Source organism: Lepus europaeus, chromosome 7 (genome assembly GCF_033115175.1).
Source record: "Lepus europaeus isolate LE1 chromosome 7, mLepTim1.pri, whole genome shotgun sequence".
Taxonomy (NCBI): domain Eukaryota; kingdom Metazoa; phylum Chordata; class Mammalia; order Lagomorpha; family Leporidae; genus Lepus; species Lepus europaeus.
This window is the reverse complement of record NC_084833.1, coordinates 4,636,637-4,657,268: the sequence shown is the minus strand read 5'-3', so window position 1 is coordinate 4,657,268 and position 20,632 is coordinate 4,636,637. Positions and strand designations below refer to the sequence as shown.

At 53.7% G+C, this 20,632-nt stretch overlaps 1 protein-coding gene across 1 annotated transcript in view; it reads left to right on the top strand.

The window, feature by feature from the left end:
* KDM2A (lysine demethylase 2A) overlaps positions 1-19,257 on the top strand; it is a 131,583-nt gene extending 112,326 nt beyond the window's left edge. Inside the window, exons 13-21 of the mRNA XM_062195755.1 lie at positions 5,330-5,413; positions 6,828-7,097; positions 7,617-7,748; positions 8,907-8,996; positions 11,966-12,675; positions 14,763-14,926; positions 15,405-15,563; positions 16,095-16,310; positions 16,630-19,257. Of these exons, the coding sequence (XP_062051739.1) occupies positions 5,330-5,413; positions 6,828-7,097; positions 7,617-7,748; positions 8,907-8,996; positions 11,966-12,675; positions 14,763-14,926; positions 15,405-15,563; positions 16,095-16,310; positions 16,630-16,811 (2,007 nt within the window). The 3' untranslated portion in view covers positions 16,812-19,257. The remainder of the gene's footprint in view (positions 1-5,329; positions 5,414-6,827; positions 7,098-7,616; positions 7,749-8,906; positions 8,997-11,965; positions 12,676-14,762; positions 14,927-15,404; positions 15,564-16,094; positions 16,311-16,629) is intronic.
* The last annotated feature ends 1,375 nt before the right edge of the window (positions 19,258-20,632 follow it).

The following is a 20,632-nucleotide window of genomic DNA, read 5'->3' as shown; positions in this document are numbered from 1 at the left end:
TTACTGGATTTATGAAAGTCTGTTTTCTTTAAAAACTGTTTCCATGGCGTTGTTATTAGAATGAATGGTAATGTTAAAAAGTACTTAATAAGCAGTAGTATTATTATAGCAAAACTATTAGATGTTACAGACCTATGAAATTCATTGATTGCACTGTTATGAATAAAGCTGCCTCTGTGTGTGAGGAACCAGTAAGCACATACCCGGCTGCAGGTGCTGTGTGTGACGCAGGGCACAGAGCAGGCACAAGGGAGGGTGGCAGGGGCTGTCCTGCAAGGAGAGGCACTGTCGTAATCCACCAGCTAATAGACCTTCCTGGTGATGATTCAGATCAGTGACCGTGTTCTGTAGTGATGTGTACGTTAGGTTTTTGTCTCTCTCTGCGAGTGTACAGTAGGCTATAACTATGGATCTAAGCATTCACACCGTCTCCATCGTTACAGGAGGCTATAACTATGGATCTAAGCATTCACACCGTCTCCATCGTTACAGGAGGCTATAACTATGGATCTAAGCATTCACACCGTCTCCATCGTTACAGTAGGCTATAACTATGGATCTAAGCATTCACACCGTCTCCATCGTTACAGTAGGCTATAACTATGGATCTAAGCATTCACACTGTCTCCATCGCAGTATAATGGGGCTGAGGCAGAGTGATGGTGGCTACAGAGATGGTGATCAGGAATTTTCTTTGTCACTTTGTGGGTGAGTGTGCCACTAAGAACAACTGGTGGAAGACCCCTTTTAATCAGCTATTAACTTACCAAACCAGATAAGCCTGTGCAAATGAAATTTCATTTGCAGGGTTTTTTAAAAGATTTATTTATTTATTTGAAAGGCAGCATTAGAGGCAGAGACAAGAGAGGTCTTCCATCTGCTGGTTCACTCCCCAAATGGCTGCAATGGCTGGAGCCATGCCGATCTGAAGCCAGGAGCCAGGAGCTTCTTCCAGGTCTCCCACAGGGGTGTAGGGGCCCGAGGACTTGGGCCATTTTCTGCTGCTTTCCCAGGCCATAGCAGAGAGCTGGATCAGAAGTGGAGCAGCTGGGACTCAAACTAGCACCCATATGGGACGCCAGCACTGCAGGTGGCTGATTTTACCCGCTGCATCACAGTACCGGCCCCAATTTGCAGGTTTTATTAACAAGATATTTGTAATAATTCACAGATTCTTACTGAATAGAAAGTTTTAATTAAATCATCTGAATTATGAGGCATATAGAGATTAGGTTAAAATGTCTGTAACTCTAAGATATTTTCATTATATTCCTGTATTATGTCATATTTTTACTGTTTCTTTGTTGCCTTTTATTGTGAATTAATAAGAGGGGGAAAATGAGGCTTTGTTTAAGTTGAGATTTGGGAGCTTCTTGCGGTTTCTTAGTGCCCTTATCTGGCGGATTCTAGAATTTGCACTTGCTACAACTTGAACTTGTATTTTGTTTTGATTCTCTTAAGTATTTGTATTTTATCATCCCTCTGGGTTACATAGCACTAAAGACCAAAACTAACTTTTCAAACAAAACAAGATTGTACTGGCTCTTTTAGCCTTGGTGCTAGACAGAGGTTTCAGGTTAGGAAGGTCGTCCCAGCATTTCCAGGAGGGCTCAGGCGCTCCTCCTCGCCTCGGCTAGCTGCTGCACTATCAGAGTTAGTGCTTGTCCCTGACAGCCGAGCCCAGGCCCCAGAAGACCTGCTAGACACCGACTCTGTACCAGAAACTCACTGGGAGAGCGGTCCTGAAGCAAACAGCATTGCTTCCAGCAGTGTGTGTCAAAGCAGCACCTGTAATTTCTAAAAAGGCCAAGTGGTGTTTGTGAGAACCTAAGAGTTACATAAATCTGAACTCAGACTGCTGCTGCGTAGGTTTCTATTGCTGCCGAACGTCTGCTGTGCTGCAGTACAGTGCCACGGACATCTCAGAACCCCACTGGTGTGTGCACCCCCTCCTGCAGCCTGCAGAGTGCCGTCCGAGCCTCGTTGTGGCGGGGGTCAGCACCTGGAGGTGTGAGCCACAAGTGTCAGTCAGGGGACTGTCCGTGGCATTGAGGTGTCTCATTGGCTTCCTCTACGGAATGTGGAGGATGAGGCGGGCACAACGGACTTGAGTAGAAGTGGAAGTGCAGGAGTATGTATCTGAGTGTGGAGCCATCTGCTGGGCAGGAGAGACTGGCCAGAGTTGGGAGAAAGCCTTGTTCTGACTTCCGGCACCATGTTTAGAGGCACAAAGGCAAAGCGCTTTGACCTTGGGTTGTACTCAGCTGTGTGACCTGGTCACAGTGGAGCTGCTGAAAGATTGCTCCATAGATATTTCAAATACTGTAGTGACTGCTAGAGCCAGAGGGAGGCCTCTGTTGTATCTCAGTATTGGCTGTAATTTGCTTTTTCTGAAGGTTTTTCTGGAAACACATAGCCTGGTTCTGGATTGTGGGCTGGCATTGGCGTCAGCGAGGGCAGGTGAAGCAGGCAGTGTGCCAGGAGAGAGAAGGTAACTCCGGAGGAGCTGATGCACGGCTCCTCGGGGAGACTGGACCTTGGGCGATCCAGTGTGCTTGCTGAGAGGAGAGAGAGCACTGGCCGTAACAATAAGAGTGACCCTGAAGGGGGAAGGGTGTGGACTGAGACAAGGACCGAGGTGGACCCGGGTGCCAGCGCGTAGCTCCCTGAATGGGTTAAAGCCTTTCCTTTCGCTGGCGCCTTCAGAAGTCTGCCAGCGGAGCCCTCCAGGGGCTGGCCCTGGGTTCTCCTATTGCGGTGGTGGTGGTGGGAGGGAGATGGGGCGGAGGCCAGCTCAGTGCCCTCCCCGGCAGGGCCTCCTCCAATCGCGAGGAAGAGAGCAGGCGCCGTGCACACCCCCGCCGGCTCTGCAGCAGAACGGCTGGGCCCTGTGCCTGGCTGGCTCACTCGAGCTCAGCTCCCCCTCCTGCCATCTTCCGTTGCAAAGCATTTCTGGGAGCTGCATGTGGGTGACGCAGCAGCATTGTTCGCAGGCACAGGAAGCCGCGGCTGAGCTGAAGGGCTGAGAAGGAGCTCAGAGCGCTGCACGCTGCTCTCTCCGGCTGGTCGGAAAGCTTAGGGCCAGGCTGCCCTCCGTGTGTGCTCTGAGAGAGTCCAGAATTTTCAAGTAAATCAGGATTTTTGCTAGAGGCAGAAAACCTAACTCCTTCGGCACAACTTCTAAGACAGAAAACAAAACAAAGACGCTGGGGAAACTTCACCCAAGAGCCTCGGCAGCTCCAGAGCGACCAGAAACACAAGGTCAGGTGGTCGGTTGGCAAACCCTTTCTGGTTTGGGGAGTGTGTTAACTGTAGGGACTTTGTCTCGCGAAGGGGCAGAAGCACTGCCTGTGGGGCGAGTCCAGGAGAGGCGGTGTGACTTCGTGGTGCTTGAGCCGTCGCTGCACTTGTCCCTCCTGTCGGGATGTGCTGCGGGATGGAGTTGCTTGGCCTTCGGGAATGCTTTCCCCCTTCTGCCCAGGCGCCCTCTGTTCTCTCTCCCTTCCTGTGAGCTGTGGGGTGTGGGCCTGTTTGAATGTTCTCCCGAAAGCCTGGAGCCTAGATAGGCGTCAGCCTTTCCACACTCCACCCCCGCTCTTCATCCCAAACCCGCTCTGTGAGGGGTGGTGGCTTCTTTATATGGTTCTTGTGGGCCTCAGCTGGAGTCTGCCTTTTTTGATGAAAGCAGGGCGTGCTGGGTTGAATGGCCCCAGCGAAGGAAATCTGCATTTCCCTCCACACCCACACACACCCCAGCAACTGAGTCCTGGACCGTGAACAGCTGCCCCCACCTTCTACACAGTTTCTCCGCCCACCCTGTACCCACTCCCCCAGAAATCTTACAGGTAGATTTTGACTGCTTTTTTTTTTTTTTTTAAGTGAACAGTTAAGTTCCTTTTCTACTCTTTAACAATCACCAGTCTTTCTGCGCTGCCTGTTTTGCTGAGAGTGGAAAGTCCCTGTTTGTGGACAGCTCAGTTCTCTCCTGCAGAGGAAATGGGCAGAGTCCTACTCCTCGCAGCACGACGTGGGGGAGGGGAGCCCTGCACTCCGCACTCCCAGCACAACATTTTGAATGGACCTGAGTTTTTCACCCCAGGAAGATTAGGAGCCCATATCAGAGCCTTGTCCCACGTGGTACCACACCCCGCCTCCTCACCCCCACGCAGTGTGGTGTTAGCAGGAGACTCCAGGATAGGGTGCCATAGCAACTTGAAGTAAATAAAACGGTTGCAGATGAAATCCGTTTGGGGGAAGGTGAGAGGCATCTGGAGACTTGGCAACAAGCATTCTTTCCCGTAGAAGCTTCTTGGGATGAGTTGGAGGGCCTCTCCGAGTCCCCACTCCAGGATTTGGAGCAGGATCCTTGGGTTAGTGTTGAAAGTACACCAGCATAAACACAGAGTGGGGAGAATGAGTATTAAATATGGTCTGGGCGTGCTGACTTGTATAGGATCCAAGTCTAGTTTTTGCTGAAGTAGTTACTACCCTGCACACACCTAAGGCAAGTGTAAATTACCTCCCAGATCTCCATTCTCTGACTGTTGGCCTTGCCTTAGGGCTCATGAAGTCAGAGGAAGAGAGATTTCGTTCTACCAGAAGGTTGGGCTTCAGAAATGTCTAAATTTCATAAAGGGTTTCTTTCAAAATAACAGTCAACCGATATGATCCACTTCAGTGGCGGTTTCTGTAGCTCTGTTCCTAAGTCATTCAGACTTGATTGGTTAAACCCGTGAGAACTGGTGGCCTCGAGATTGTTCTTGCCCCGTTTATAGGAGTGAAGATAAATAACTGCCTCTGTGCATGTGAAAGAACGTGAGACTGAAATGTCTGTGATCAGCCTTCGAGCCAGAAGCCCTGGGCTGAATCAGGACGCTCAGGCTCTGCTGTTGGTCGCATTAATTCAGTACTAGCCGGTCAGTTTGTGCCAGTTTGCTTACATCTGCAAAGTGAGGGCAGAACTTTTCCAGTTAAATTTACTAAGGAAGTTGAAAGGGGCAGTATTAAGAGTTACTGTCAAAAAAAAAAAAAAAAAAAAAGAGTTACTGTCACGGGTGGAACTGCCTGACAGGCAGCAGTTGCCCCAGTGTAAGCACAGTGCCCAAGCAGTGAGGTGGGGCAAAGCTTCAGCGTGAAGTCCTGATAGGACTGCGCTAGTCTTTTCTCTGCTCTTTGGTTTACTCCTTGAGGCGAGTCTGTGTATAAAGGGAACCCCAGACAGCTGCCCCCCTCCTCTGCCCGTGGACCTATGGGGACTGTGGCTGGTGTGAGAATTGGCTCTGTGTTCACTGTGCCTGCATTTTCTCCTCCTTTCCCGTCCCAACTCTAGATTTTACTGGAGGAGCTTGCCAACAGTGATCCCAAGTTAGCCCTCACTGGAGTCCCTATAGTGCAGTGGCCAAAAAGGGATAAGGTAAGACTGTTCCACTTGGTCTTTGGGCTGCTTAATTAAGTTTTTTGCTGGTTGATCACTATGATTCTGGGAAGAAAAAGAACAGCTAGAGGCGGGTGGCTTTTGGTGCATTAATACAGACAGAAAAATCAGGATTTAGTTCGTTTTGACTCTTAGGTTGGAGTAATTGGCCATCTTTGGAGGTGACTCTCTTAATAGAACTGTCAAACTGGGAGGCCTCCCTCTAAATTCAGATGCTGAGTTTTGCCTTTGTTCACCAAAGTGGATGAGCTCCTCTCTTTGTGACCCAGTGACGCAATCATTCTCACAGATACGGTTTAAAACTAGTTGAAGTAATTACTTACACATTTAAAAGTCCAGGGGTATTTTTTTTGTTAACAGGGAGACCATGTTCTGAAGAGTCCCTGTAGTTGGGACTTTTCAATATGGAATTGAAAAGAGAAGAAAGGAATTACCATCAGCTAATAGATTTTCCATCACAGATGTTCAATTCGAGCCAGTTCAGTTTACATCTTGTATAGTATTTTCATATTATCCTCTGTCGAGGTTATGTATTGAATAAATGATAGTGTTTTGATTCTGGCCACGACTCTGAGGAATAAATTAGGCCTCCCTTTGGTGTTCCCTACCTAATAATAATGCAAAGCTATCCTATTCCAGGGGTGTCCTGGCAAAATATAAAGGTGTGGAGCTCAGTGTCTTTAAATTAAGAACCTCTGCCTTCCTGGATGGAGAAATCCCATATAGCCTCAGAACAATGCAGTCATTCCTGACCGCTGAGGATTTTGTGTCAGAAAAGTGTTTGCCACCAGCTGTGAGCCTTGTCCTGGAAAGGTCACTAGCAGGGTAAATACAAAAGCTAAAATTACAAACACACACCTGAGAGGTTTAGTCCACACTTACACGGACCAGGTTACAAGCTTTGGTTCGGAGTACTTCAACAAATGCGCAAGACCAGTGCTACCCGCAGGTGGTTTGCAGTCTCCTTTAGGTCTGTGTTCTGAATAGCTGGGAGGAAATCCTGGCGGGGCTTCAGGGCGACGTGGGCGCCTGGCACCCCCAGAAAGCTTCGCTGAGGGCCCGCCTCACAGCTCTGCGCCGCGGAAGGCTGCAGCCGAGGAAGCGGCTGAAGAGCCAGGACAGGTTGGCAGGTTTTTCTGTAAAGGTTGAGGTGGTGACCATTTGAGGTTTTGCACACCATATCAGTCACAGCTTCTTAATGCTACTGTCGAAGCTTGAAAGCCATAGACAATACATAAACAATCATAATTATTTATAAAAACAGGCAACGGGCAGATTTGCCCACAGGCCATAGTTCGCCAAGCCTGGGGCGAGGTATACTACCATGTAATTTCTACCCTCTCCAGTCTTAAAGCAACCTGATAGAGTTGACCTCACTGCTTTCTCTTTCCAGCTTAAATTCCCCACCCGGCCAAAGGTGCGGGTCCCTACCATCCCCATCACAAAGCCTCACACTATGAAGCCAGCTCCGCGGTTAACCCCTGTGAGGCCAGCTGCTGCGTCCCCTATCGTGTCAGGAGCCAGGCGGAGACGAGTGCGATGTCGAAAATGCAAAGCCTGTGTGCAAGGAGAGTGTGGTGTTTGCCACTACTGCAGGGACATGAAGAAGTTCGGGGGCCCTGGGCGCATGAAGCAGTCCTGTGTCCTCCGGCAGTGCTTGGCGGTGAGTGACCTGCTGGGTAAAGAACTTGGGGGCGGGGTGGCAATGCCAGAGGGCCTGGACACACGCAGTGTAGAGTTCCGAGGGGCAGCGCTGGGGAGGAAGAGCTGTGCCCCCTTTATGTTGTTCCTCTCCTCCCTTGGTGCAGAAGGGAGGGATCTAGCATGAAAATTTCTTCATTAATATGTTGGCCTTATTTTCCCAGTTTTTAAACAGGGACCCTCATTTGAAGAGCAAATGACTGCCCTCGGTCCCCTCTTTAATTACGGCTGAGAGCAGGCCAACTGAAAACAAACGAGGCCGCATTTGTCTCTAGTTCCCATGCAGTTGAATGGTGTCCGCTGCCTCTAAGACCCCAGTGAGTTTTCCTAGCAGAAAGCTCTCTTCCCTCCACCCTGTCTGCAGCTCCCTGAGTGTTTGCTGGGCTTCCAGGAACCACATTTCCCGGCGTCGGGTAAAGGGGAGCTGGAGTGACAAGGCTCTGAGGCTGCTCTCTCGGTTGCTGTCCTTCTCCTCTTACAGCCCAGGCTGCCTCACTCGGTCACGTGTTCCCTCTGCGGAGAGGTGGATCAGAATGAGGAGACACAGGACTTTGAGAAGAAACTCATGGAATGCTGTATCTGCAATGAGATCGTGCATCCTGGCTGCCTGCAGGTGAGGAGGCCTTGAGACCCTGAGTGGAGCCAGAGTGGGGCACCTGGCATACAGGCTGCCACCATCGCTGCCCACAGAGTAGTCTGCCATGAACCCTTGACTGACATGCCTGCCACTCAGGAGGCTGTCTGGCAGACCCTCCGGATGGAACAGTGCACAAAGTGGACCCGGTCCGGCCCTCGTGGAGTTTACTCTCTGGCATGTGGATCCTGTGTGGGTTCCCTGGGCCATCATGGAACTACAGCCTGCGCACTCTTACTTCAGTGCGTCTCTGAGTATGAGTTCACGAGGGATGGTGAGGGCAGTAACATCGGCTGGCACTGGATGGGTGCTCAGGATCAGGCTGAGGGCTTTAAAAAGGGAATGAGGAAGTTGGGACCTTGGGCTCCCAAGGGTCCCCGTGGGTCCTTACGGTTTTGTTTTGTTTTGTTTTGTTTTGTTTTTATGAGCCTGATGTGCAGGGCAGAGAACTGCAGTTTTACATATATTCTCTGTTTAACCTTTAAGACAACCCTGTAAATCCACTATATTCCTTCTCTTTTAAATGGGTACTGGGACTTTCTTGGTCAGAAAGAGTCAAATATGACTACCACCTGGCTGACAGTGGTTATAAGACATTGTCAATTGTGAGAAGCAGCCCAATTTCATAAAGATTAAAATGTGAAAAAGGCACATCTTAGAATTGATGAGAGCATTATCTCCTTCATTATAATGATGATTAATACAAAGCAGCCAGGATATGTGCCACACACTTTCTAATGCTTTATGTAATATACAGTTAATCCTCACCACAGCCCTGTACGATCAGTTGTGTGCATCCCCATTTTACAGTTGAGAACATTGAGTCAAACACTAGATCATTAGTCTCTGAACCCAAGCAATTGTAACTGTGCCCAGCTGTCAGGATCGAGTCTGGTGTCATTGTCATGAGACCCTCGGGAGAACACCTGTGTCAGCAGAGGAGCCCACAGACCAACAAGCTCTCTTCACGGAGTTTAACTGGGATCGGATAACCAAGAAGGAGGGTGGGCAGCTGCCAGTGGCTGGGAGTAGGTATTAGTCTCCCCTTGGAGACCAGCGTGTTTCTCCACTGTGTTGTTATTAAAGGAGACTTAGGAGACCGCCTTATTTTGTTTTAACATCCCTGTCTACCTGCAGATGGATGGAGAAGGCCTGCTTAATGAGGAATTGCCGAACTGCTGGGAGTGCCCCAAGTGCTACCAGGAGGACAGCTCGGAGAAAGCCCAGGTAAGAACCCTTTTCCAGACCGCACCGTGGTTGAGAAAAGCGGCGTGAAGTGTGGGCGTGGCTCCAGGCTCGCCTTTGCAGCAGCGTTCAGAGTTCCTCTGGCATGGAGGTTATTTTTGGCTGGTATATTTGGTATCTTTTTTCCTTTGGTTAACTATTTTTTCTTTGTTTGCATCTTTAACACTTTTTTAACTACTAAATACTGTCCCACTTGCATCTGAAAAGTCCTGAGGTTTTTATGCTCTGGGGCTCTAAAAAGCAAGAAGCTACAACAGGGCAGTCTGAGGAGGGCAGCTAGGCCCACAGGAACAGGGCAGTCTGAGGAGGGCAGCTAGGCCCACAGGATCTCTCCTGAGGAATGTGACTGCGGGAGTCGGCAGCCCAGCCTGAGGCGGCCAGGAAGTGTGGTGGTGTGCCTGAGTTTCCAGTTAAGCAAGTTCACATTTTTGTCTTCTCCTTTGTGGCCTCCCAGAAAGCCCTGCCCCTCCCCTAGAGGGGACTAGCATACATGACCTTGTCCCAGAGCACCCAGAGTTGCCAGCCCAGTTGATGCCAGTAACGTCAACAGACCAAGAGGATTCTGGTTACTCGGACTGGCAAGGCAGGACCAGCTAAGGCACACACAGAGGGAGCAACCGGCCTAGTGTCAGTCCTTCAGGGAGACACCCTCACAGGGGTGAGGGAGTAGATACAGTTTTCTTTCTTTTTATTTCTTCCCAGTTGGGCGCTGAGGCAGTCAACTTTTTAGTCTAAATATCTCTTTCTCATTTTTGTTTTATTTTAGAGGCAGAGAATGGGAGATCTAGGTCTCCCACATGGGCAGTAGGAGCTCGGCTATTTGAGCTATCACCTGCTCCCACCAGGGTGCACATTAGCCGGAAGCTAGAATCAGTAGCAGAGCCAGCACCCACATCTGGGACACAGCTACCCCAAGCAGAGTCTTAACTGCTGTGCCGAACACCTGCCCCTAAATTATTCAAGGGCAAGGACTTCTGGAGCTTACTAGTGCTAACTTTCCCTCTTTTGTGTTTTGTTTTTTAATTGATGTATTTGAAAGAGTTGAAAGAGAGCAAGCTTCCATCCATTGGTTTTTACTCCCCAGATGGCCACAACAGCCAGGGCTGGACCAGGCCAAAGCCAGGAGCCAAGAGCTTCATCTGGTCTCCCACGTTGGGTGCAGGGGCCCAAGGACTTGGGCCATCTTCTGCTGCCTTCCCAGGCACATCAGCAGGAAGCTGGATGGGAAGTGGAGCAGCTGGGACTTGAACTGGCACCCATATGGGATGTCAGCATTGTAGGCAGTGACTTTATCCCCTATGCCACAGCGCAAGCCTCCCAAATAAATCTTTTAAAAAATAATAATAAATTAAGAAAGATCTGAGCTACCAGTATGGTTCCATGTTGACTGGACTTTGCCAAGGAATGGTCAAGGTGAGCTCCAAGAAAGGGCCATTGTCTGATTGACATTAAGCGCCCCAGACAGATTGTGTCCTCAGTGGTAGTTCCTCTGTCATCCTAAGCAGACTCCTCTGTGGTGGTACACTTGCAGGGAAGCTCTGGTTCTCTGCTCCTCTCCTACAGGGAGCCTGGCAGAGTCACGCTTAGGCCTGGTGGGACTAAAAGCTGGGGCTAGCAGCCCTGACCTCCTATTCAATAGAATGGGTGCCCTGGTTTTCTTCCACCACTAATGTGAGGCACACCTGGGGCTGCCGTTGTGGTGCGGTGGGCTAAGACGACGCTAGCATCCAGTATGGGTGCTAATTTGAGTCCCAGCTGCCCCACTCCTGATCCAGCTCCTTGCTAATGTGCCTGGGAAGGCAGCAGAGGACAGCCCTAGTACTTGGGCCGTACCACTCATATGGGAGACCTGCATGAAATTCCTAGCTCCTGACTTCAACTTGGCCCAATCCTGGCTGTTGCAGCCATTTGGAGAGTGAACCAGCAGATGGAAGATCTCTCTCTCTCTCTCTGCCTCTCTGTCTCTGCCTCTGTAACTCTACTTTTCAAATATGTAACTTTAAAAAAAAATGAGGCACATCTGTTGAGTGGAAGAGCTAAATTAAAGACAAGGTTAAAAATGACCAGATTACATAGAGGTAGAGTTGTGGTCTCTAAAGAATATTTGGCCCAGGGAATTATAATCCAGAAATTGGGACAAGTGTTGACTGGGGTAAGCTATGGAATCAGGTGGCCCACATTTGGATCTCACTCCTCTGTATTTGGATATAAACCTTTCGTCACAGGTTGGTTTCCCATTGACCCATTTGAGAACGTTTGGCTTATACTCCGCGTTCTGTGATGTTTGCAGAGGCTGGGGTTCAGACCCTTAGTAGCAGTGACTGTCTTCTCTAGTCCCCTGAAACAGTGACGCTCCCTGTTGTTGGTTTGCAGGGGTGGGGAACCTTGGGCCCGTGGGCTGTACAAGGCCTGCAGAATCACTTGGGCTGGCCCTGCCAAGTCAGCCACAGGTGAGACTTGAAATTCAGAAAATCTGTAGCAGGGTAACAATTGTTTTGAAGGTTTATTTATTTATTTGAAAAGCCGAGTTACAGAGACACCTCCTATCCACTGGTTCAGTCCCCAAAGGCCACAACGGCTAGAGCGGGGCCGATGAGGAGTCAGGCGCAACCTCTGGGTCTCGCACATGGGTGGCAGGGTCCCAAGGATTTGGGCCATCTTCTGCTGCCTTCCCAGGCACATCAGCAGAGAGCTGGACCAGAAGCAAAGCAGCTGGGACCTGAAATGGCACCCATGTGGGATGCTGGCGCCATAGGCGCCTGTGCCTTTACCCACTGCACCACAGTGCCGGCCCCCAGGCTGATTTTTAAGTCCATGCTTTGAAGTGGCCTGCAGATGATGTTACAAAATATCTGAACGATCTTTGGCTGAAAAAAGGTTTCCCCTCCTTGGCTTAGAGGGTTTGGGAGGAAGACAGCACTGATGTTGCTTTTTCTGGGCCTGTTTTGCAGAAGCGGAAAATGGAAGAGAGCGATGAAGAAGCCGTACAAGCCAAAGTCCTGCGGCCCCTGCGGAGCTGCGACGAGCCCCTCACTCCCCCGCCTCACTCACCCACTCCCATGCTGCAGCTCATCCATGACCCGGTGTCCCCCCGGGGTGTGGTGACTCGGTCATCCCCTGGGGCCGGCCCCAGCGACCACCACAGCGCCAGCCGCGACGAGCGCTTCAAAAGGCGGCAGTTGCTGCGGCTGCAGGCCACCGAGCGCACCATGGTACGGGAAAAGGAGAACAACCCGAGCGGCAAAAAGGAGCTGTCTGAAGTTGAGAAAGCCAAGATCCGGGGATCGTACCTCACTGTCACGCTGCAGAGGCCCACCAAAGAGCTCCACGGGACATCCATTGTGCCCAAGCTGCAGGCCATCACGGCCTCCTCTGCCAACCTGCGCCATTCCCCCCGCGTGCTAGTGCAGCACTGCCCAGCCCGGACCCCCCAGCGTGGGGACGAGGAGGGGCTGGGGGGAGAGGAGGAGGACGAGGAGGAGGAGGAGGAAGATGACAGTGCAGAGGAGGGGGGTGCAGCCAGGCTGAATGGCCGGGGCAGTTGGGCTCAGGATGGAGACGACAGCTGGATGCAGCGGGAGGTCTGGATGTCTGTCTTCCGCTACCTCAGCCGCAGAGAACTTTGTGAATGTATGCGAGTGTGCAAGACGTGGTATAAATGGTGAGCAGGGATACAGGGGTCAGGACTCAGGGGTGTGGGATTTCCATACAAGAGCAGCACGCACCTTGACGTCTGGAGGCTTGTGACATCCTCTGAGGAGCGCATTGGCCCAGTCTGTTCCCCAAACCGCGGGTCCTCTTAAAGGTGGGCCAGCCGTGCCTGCAGATGTCATTGGGGAACTCGGGCCCTCGCCTCCTCTCCTGCTCTGTGCTTTCCAATCTCTGTTTGCTGGGGGAGGGAAACCGATTCGGGGGGGTAGATTTGTACCACTGGTTCTAAAACTTTATATAGAGTCTTAAGGGCTGCAACTTTCTCCTCAAGGTGGCTGCACCCCGCAGGTGATAGTCAGGAGCCCGTGATGTCCCAGTCACTCTTGGGCAGGTCACGCGGGTGACCTTGCTTAAGCCCCTGCCTCAGTAGCCTCTCCATCCAGCGAGAGTGCGTGGGAGTGTGAAGGTGCTCGCGGTTCGGATGCTCATCCCCCAAACCGGGGTCAGCATTCCTTTCCTGCAGGGTGCAGTTGTGAGGCATCCTGAGTCCTGGGGTTCTTCAACAAGACCTGACACTTCTGCTCATGTTGCACGTTAGACACATGGGGAAATCATCCCTGGTGGTGAGGAGCAATGGACTCTCCATGGGGCGTGGCTGGTTTTCTGTTAAGCCTATGTCCCTTGTGTGGGGGTCACCCCATCCCAGGAGTTCTCAAAGTGTGGCATCCTGACCAGAGGCATCCACCTGGGAACTTGGTAAACATGCAGGTTCTCCAGGCCCTTCCCAGGCTCCGTGACTCAGCCTGAGGGGCGCGCCCAGGGTCTGCTTCTGGAACTCCCCTGCAAGGACTTCTAACGCATGCTTGGGTGTAAGGGCCCTTGCTTTGTGGCCAGCAACTTGATGTTGCTGCAGATTTTAAGTGCCATTGGTAAAATGTTTCCATTCCCTAAATATAAATATTCTTGCAAACACAACTCTACTTCCTAAATCTGAGTTAATATGCGATCTACCCAAATTCTCTTACTGTTTGTTTCTTTGGGACTAGTAGGTCTGCCTGCCTCTGCCCCTTGGTTGGAGGCCAAGGTGCGTAAGTCTCCATGGTGTGCTGCCTCCTCCCTCCGCCAGCCAGACTCAGCCTGGCTCCGAGTGGGGACTGTAGCGTGTAAGAGGGAAGCCCTCAGGGCGCAGTGCTGTTTGTGAGCTGCAGTGGAAAATCAGGCTTCTGCCTCCTACTCTGGGCCTGGACTGGCTAGAAAATGTCAGGGTCACAGCGAGGCAGAAGCTCTAAAGGTGGGAGAAGACTCTGGTTGCCCCAGGAGTGGGCTTCAGGTGGGGTGAACCGGGTAAGTAGTGCCCAGAGAGGGCACAGGCCTCGTGGCTGCAGGCAGTGAGAAGTCAGAAGAACTTTCAGATGCTCCCTTAGATACATCAGGAGGAGCCACACCTGTTCAAGCAGATGAAGAAGTTACAGTATATTGCTTGCTGTGTGTACCTAACGGCTGTTGTATTTCCATTCCCTCTAGAATTAATTAGGATGAACTGGTCCTTTTTTTTTTTTTTTTTTTTTTAAGATTTATTTTTTTGAAAGGCAGAGGTAGAGATATCTTCCATCCACTGGTTCACTCTCCAAATGGCCACAATGGCCAGAGCTGGGCCAGTCTGGAGCCAGGAGCTGCTTCCGGGTCTTCCTTGTGGGTGCAGGGGCCCAAGCACTCGAGCCATCTTCAGCTTTCCCAGGCCATATTATAGCTGGATCGGAAATTGAACAGCCAGATCGTGAACCAGCACCCACATGGGATGCCGGCACTGCAGGCAGCAGCTTTACCCGCTACACTACAGCACCGGCGCCTGGTCAAGTTCTGTACACACTGTTTGACACGGAGATTTGCAAAGTGTTGAGACGCTGTAGAGACAAAGCAGTGCTTGCCTATTCTCTGATTCAGACACTGACAGGGTGTGGTCCTTACATACTTGCAGGAGATCATGGGGAGGAAAAATGACCCTCCAGTGCTTAGCTGTTTGAGCAGCTGTGTTGGGAACTCTGTTGACAGGGGCATCAAGTTATAATGACAGCTAGTTTGTTCCCTTCTACACAGGTGCTGCGACAAGAGACTTTGGACGAAAATTGACTTAAGTAGGTGTAAGGCCATCGTACCACAAGCTCTCAGTGGCATCATCAAGAGGCAACCAGTTAGCCTCGACCTCAGTTGGACCAACATCTCCAAAAAGCAGTTGACGTGGCTTGTCAATAGGCTGCCAGGTAGGTGGGGACCCTGCTGCTGTCCCTCCGCAGGCCCAGGAACGGCTCCAGGAGCTGCGTTGTTGGCGGGGCTGCCTTACGGCAGACTGCCGGTGTCCACGGCGTCCACGGCACCAAGGCTGCCGCTGCACTGGACTCCACAGAAACGGGGTCGGGTGCTGCGGCGTCACCACTCCAGAGGGAGCTGGAGCCAGAGGCTGCCTTGGGCGTGCGCTTTGGAGAGCCCTGTTCCCATCAGCATTTAAGGTCTTGGGAAGACGGGAAGTCGCTCACTTTTGCGTTGTTGTGACAGCAACTAAGCAGTGGGTTTCATACCAGAGCGGGAAGATGGGACGCAGCACACCACAGGAATCCTAGAGCTTGGTCACTGGCAGCTTAGAGCACGGCGCCTGTCTCGCATTTCCTCTGCAGCGATGGGCTGGTGGGTGAGGCTTTGTGCGGTAGTGTGTCACTGACCGCCGCTGTTGCTGTTCACCAGGGCTGAAAGACCTCCTGCTAGCAGGCTGCTCGTGGTCTGCAGTCTCTGCCCTCAGCACCTCCAGCTGCCCCCTTCTCAGGACCCTTGATCTTCGGTGGGCAGTGGGAATTAAGGACCCTCAGATTCGGGACTTGCTGACTCCACCCGCTGATAAACCAGGTACGCTATAGGCCTGGCTTCTCGTCTTGGGGAGCTTTGTTTTCAGATGAAGTGATGCCATGGGAGCCTAGGAGAGAACAAAATGAGACCAGAATGGCGGCCTGTGGACAAGTGCAGGGTAACTGTGCGAGCAGGTAACTACCTACCACAGAGGAGGAAGTGCATTTTTTGGGTCACTGGAGTTTGGGGCCTGGAGAGTGTCAGCCTGAGGAAGTCTTGGAAGACTTCACGGTTGAGGTGACGCGTCGGAAGCTGTCTGTGATGGTCTAGAGGGTCTAGAGACGCACGGGGGTGGAGGGAGGGCAGGGGCATTCCGGGCATACCCAGTCCAGCAGCAGGGAAGAAAGAGAACTTGTCTGGTTCCCTAGGAACTGCCCCCGCAGCCTCACTCCCTGGAGGCGGGGCTGGGTGTGGGCAGTCAGCTTAACCCTTCAAGGGGGCCTGGCCAGCCAGCAGCTACCGCTGCCTGCAGCTTTGGCACCGCATTAGAGGACTCAAAGTTTTGATCTTGTTCTCTTCTTGCCCTTGCAGGTCAGGACAATCGCAGCAAGCTCCGGAACATGACTGACTTCCGGCTGGCAGGCCTGGACATCACGGACGCCACGCTCCGCCTCATCATCCGCCACATGCCCCTCCTGTCTCGCCTCGACCTGAGCCACTGCAGCCACCTTACAGACCAGTCCTCCAACCTCCTCACCGCCGTCGGGTCTTCCACCCGCTACTCCCTCACAGAGCTCAACATGGCAGGTAGGCTGCTGGAGCTGTGCCTGGAACCGGCCAAACCGCGGGGACTGGGCTTGTGGACTGAACCCTGTCAGCTCAGTTCCTCAGTCTGTGTGAACGGGGGGGGCACCGTGGCCTTGAGTACTGGAGCCAGGTGCGTGTGTGCGTACCGCCATCTGGCTGCAGCGTGGTGCTGGGACTCGTGCAGCAGGGGCTTCTGGGAGCCAGGCAGCTCTGGGACTAAGAGGGCTTTCCTTGAGCAGAGGGGGAGACGCATGGCAGAGGAAGGCTCGTGTGTGAGTGTGTGTGTGCGACCGTCTCCTCACGGCCGCTTTCCCTACAGGTTGCAATAAGTTGACAGACCAGACCCTGATCTACCTACGGCGCATTGCCAACGTCACCTTGATCGACCTTCGCGGGTGCAAGCAGATCACTAGGAAAGCCTGCGAGCACTTCATCTCAGACTTGTCCATCAACAGCCTCTACTGCCTGTCCGACGAGAAGCTGATACAGAAGATCAGCTAGACGCCCGGCTGACGGGACAGGGGCCGATCTTCCCCTGACTGCCCACCGAGGAGAGCCTCTCCCCGCCCCTGCACGGGCTCTGAGGCCAGCGTCACACTCCCTCTCTGCTCGCCTGTCCCCTGAGCCCCTCCGCTGGAGGCCAGGCAGGGAGGGCGGTGGACACGAGGCTGACCTGCCTGCCCCTCTTCCTCCCAAGGAACAGGGAGGAGCAGATGGAGCCGAAGGGGAGCCCGGGCTGTCAGGAGGCCAGGCTCTGAGTTCGGGGTGTTTGTGCAGCCTTCATCTGCACTGGGCCCTGGGCCCCTCCTCCCCACCCGTGGTCCCCAGCAGTGCCTGGTTCTGAGCAAACTTCCAGGGAAGAAAGCGACCCAGCCTCCGTGGCCAGGTTCTCCTTGAGGTGTCCGGTGCGTGTGTCTCTCCCATCACTCTCCCGGCTTCTGCAGGAGGGGCGGCAGCCCCAGGACCGCCAGGCCCAGCAGGTCACACTGGTGCTGTGGAGGCGGCCGAGACCTCGCGCCCGCGTCGGCGCTGTCCTCCTCCCTGAGCGCGATGTCCTTCGCGCCATGAGGTTTCCCACCCGCCCCGGCCCAGGCTCCCCACGAGTCTCTGTGAGGTCCTTGTTGCACTTACTGGGGTTGAAGCTCTTTCAGGGAGCTGGAACTGCCTACCCCAGGGCCACCCCCAGTTCATCCCTGCCTGGGAAGATTCTGAGACAGGCTCCACCTCCCCGACTGCCCTTCCCACATGTCCTCATCCCTGCCCGGATAGGGCTTCCCTAGGATGCGTGTCAGCGAGAGCAGCCTGTCTCCCCCAGCAAGGGGCAGGCAGAGGCCTGGGCCATGTCCCCACCTGCCTGCCAGCCAGGTTCTTCTAGGCCTCTGGTTTAGCGTAGCCCCCAGAGCCCATGGGCTCACTGGGGCAGGGGGTCCAGCTTAGAAGCCAGTCACCTGCCCTCTGTAGCCGTGGAAGGGGGTGTGCATGTGCCTCTGTGTGTGTGGCTGAGTGTCGTGTGTGTGTGTGGAGGAGGGTGGGGGAGCTGTCTCCCGCTCCACCGTCCTGTGTCAAGCCCCATCAGCTGCCCCCTTTGCATTCAACGGCCTGTCCAAAGATCCTCTCTCTAGGGCAGCAGAGAGCTTTTTGCACTTTAAAAAAAAAAAAAAAAAAAGGAAAGAAAGGTGGGAATCTCTCACGGGTCAGTATGTGTGAGGAGATGTTGGGGCAAGAGCTGGACAGCCGCGAATTTGCACTCTGCTCCCTGGAAGGACATTGATAGCACAACCTCGCCCGCCGCCTCGTCCTCCAGCCCCTCCCTTCCTGACCCCTTCCCGGTGGCCCGGTCTCAGGCTTTCCTCTTCCTCCAGCCCTGTGGCCGGAGGGCCCGGAGCCCAGGTGCCAGGGGTCTGAAGCGCGAGCCGCCAGAGGAGAGACGCCACCTGCACCCTGGCCACTTCCAGAGCAATAGAGACCCTCTTTGCCACCTGGCCCAGCTTTGACTGGCACTAACCGGCCTCAGGATCCAGGGCCCTGGCCCAGCTTTGACTGGCACTAACCGGCCTCAGGATCCGGGGCCCTGGCCCAGCTTTGACTGGCACTAACCGGCCTCAGGATCCGGGGCCCTGGTTTGGGGGTGGTGGGTGTCTGTTTCTTCGGATCTGCTGATGTCTGCTCCCATGACCCTCTGCCCGTCTGCCGGCCTCCAGGCCCCGGCACTCGGGGCTGGAACTTGGAGGAAATGCCAGTGACGTATTCCAGAGTGCCTCAGTTAGGGGACTTCTCTGTAAAGAACCCTGGGTATTGAGCAAAAACCTTATTAATATTATTGTTAATGACTTGTAATTGGAAGCTTCCTGCCTTTTTTTGGTTGCTCCTGTGGAAAATACTGAAAAGATGACTTTGTTTTGTTTCCTTGTCTTTTTATAAAAAGGGGAGGTGGAGAGACCCCCTCAGAGCAGGGATTGTGCCGGGAGAGTGCCTCTGACTTTGGGACATTTCATCCTCAGAAATTTCCAAGCTGATGCTTTGTTTTGGGTTTTGGTTTTTAATGTTTGTTTGGGGGTTTGGCAAAACAAGCATTTTTACCGTGCACGTAAATTGGCCAGCGGAAAAGGGAGCCCAGGAGCGGCGGCCGACGGCCCGATGCTCTCGCTGGGCTTGGCTTTTCTTTGGGACTGTGAGGGGGAACTGGTTTTTAGAGGCGGAGGAAGAGGAGTGTCTCTGGGGACAGCAGAGCCTGGCGCTGCCCCGCGCGGCCCTGCCATCTGCGCTCAGACACGGCCCTGCAGGGAGAGGCCGCCCTCAGACTGCAGGACCCGGCCCTGCCTCCATCTGTCCAGCACCGGGGCGAAAAACCACAAAGGAAAGGAAGAAAATTTATATATATATATAATATAAAATCACTTGGTGATTAAAAATAACTGCTCCATAAATAAAACTCCTAAAGTCACTATGTTTAAAGGGTTTGGTTGTGTTTTTTGTTTTTCGGAGAAATATTGTAAATATCTATTTTTTGTTGCTGATTTAGAGTCGATCTCCAATGTCGTGCTAAAACTTTAAATTAAATGTAAGCGTCAAGGGGGGCTGCGGCCTGGCGGCCGCGCGGGCCACTTGGACCACTTGGGCCGGGCAGGAGGGAGCTGGCTGGGCTTGGTTTTGTTCTCCACTGTGGGTTTTAGAGCAAGGACGTCCTTCCTCTGACACGTGGGAACGGGAGATATTTGTGTAATAAAATTTTTAAAAAGATTAAAAAAAAATAGTCTCCAGTGGGAAATATTTTGATTTGGGTTTTGGTTTTTTGTTTTTGTTTTTAAATAAAAAGTCTTTAAAAACAAAAACGAAACCTTTTCTGCTTTGGGGGCGTGCGTGCGTGTGTCTGTGAGAACAGTGCAAACGGCCAGACGTGCGTGCCAGGGCCGCCGGCCCCGGGCCGCGCTGCCGCGACTGACCGAGCCGCTGTGCGCACACGGCCCCTCCGCAGGTGCCGGCCGCCCGGTGTCGGCCCAGAATCCTCACGACGGGCCTCGGCGCACGGTCACGCACGGTCACACAGGGGCGAGCTGGCCGCACCTGCCCAGGAGGGGGGCCATGCTCAGTTTCCGGCTCTGTCTTCTAAAGATGTGTTTGGAAGCCGAGCGCGCTCCCGCCGGCTGGTGCAGGCGCCCAGGGGACCACGGCCGGGCTGGGCTCGCACTCGGTCTGCCACGTGCGTGGCAGGAGGCGCGCACTCCCGGGCTCCGGCTAGGGGGTCCTGGGGGGAGGGGAGGCCGGGAGCACCTGGCTGCGCGACCGCCCAGTGCTCCCCGGGCGCGGGGAGAAACACCCCGGAAAAGGCGTCACCGCACGAAAAGAAAACGAGGCGCAAGCACTCCAGCACGCCGGCGGCCACCGGCTGGCCGCTCCTCGTGCAACACCCACGCCCCTCATCTCGGGCTGAGCAACCTGCCCAGGGGGCCCAGCAGGGCCGGCAGGAGGCGGCGCTGGGGTCCAGCTCCCCTGCCCCCCCCCACCCAGGGCAAGCACAAGCGGCCACGGTGGGGTCCACGAGGCCGTGGGCCGGACACGCCCAGGCCCAGACCACAACCGCTGTCAGCACAGCGGGTCCCAGGCCCAGGCCGCGCGACGGACGCACCGACGCATGCGCGCCGGGCCCGGCTCCGGGGCGGGGCGGGGGGCGGACCCGGCTCGGGGGGGGGGGCGGGGGGGCGGGGCGAGGCGGGATTGGCAGCTGCGGGCTCCGCCTCCGGGCGAAACCTCGGAGCCGGAAAAGGAGCCTGGGGCCGGGTCCGTGCGAGCTAGCGTGACCTTCCGGGGGGGGGGGGGTTCTA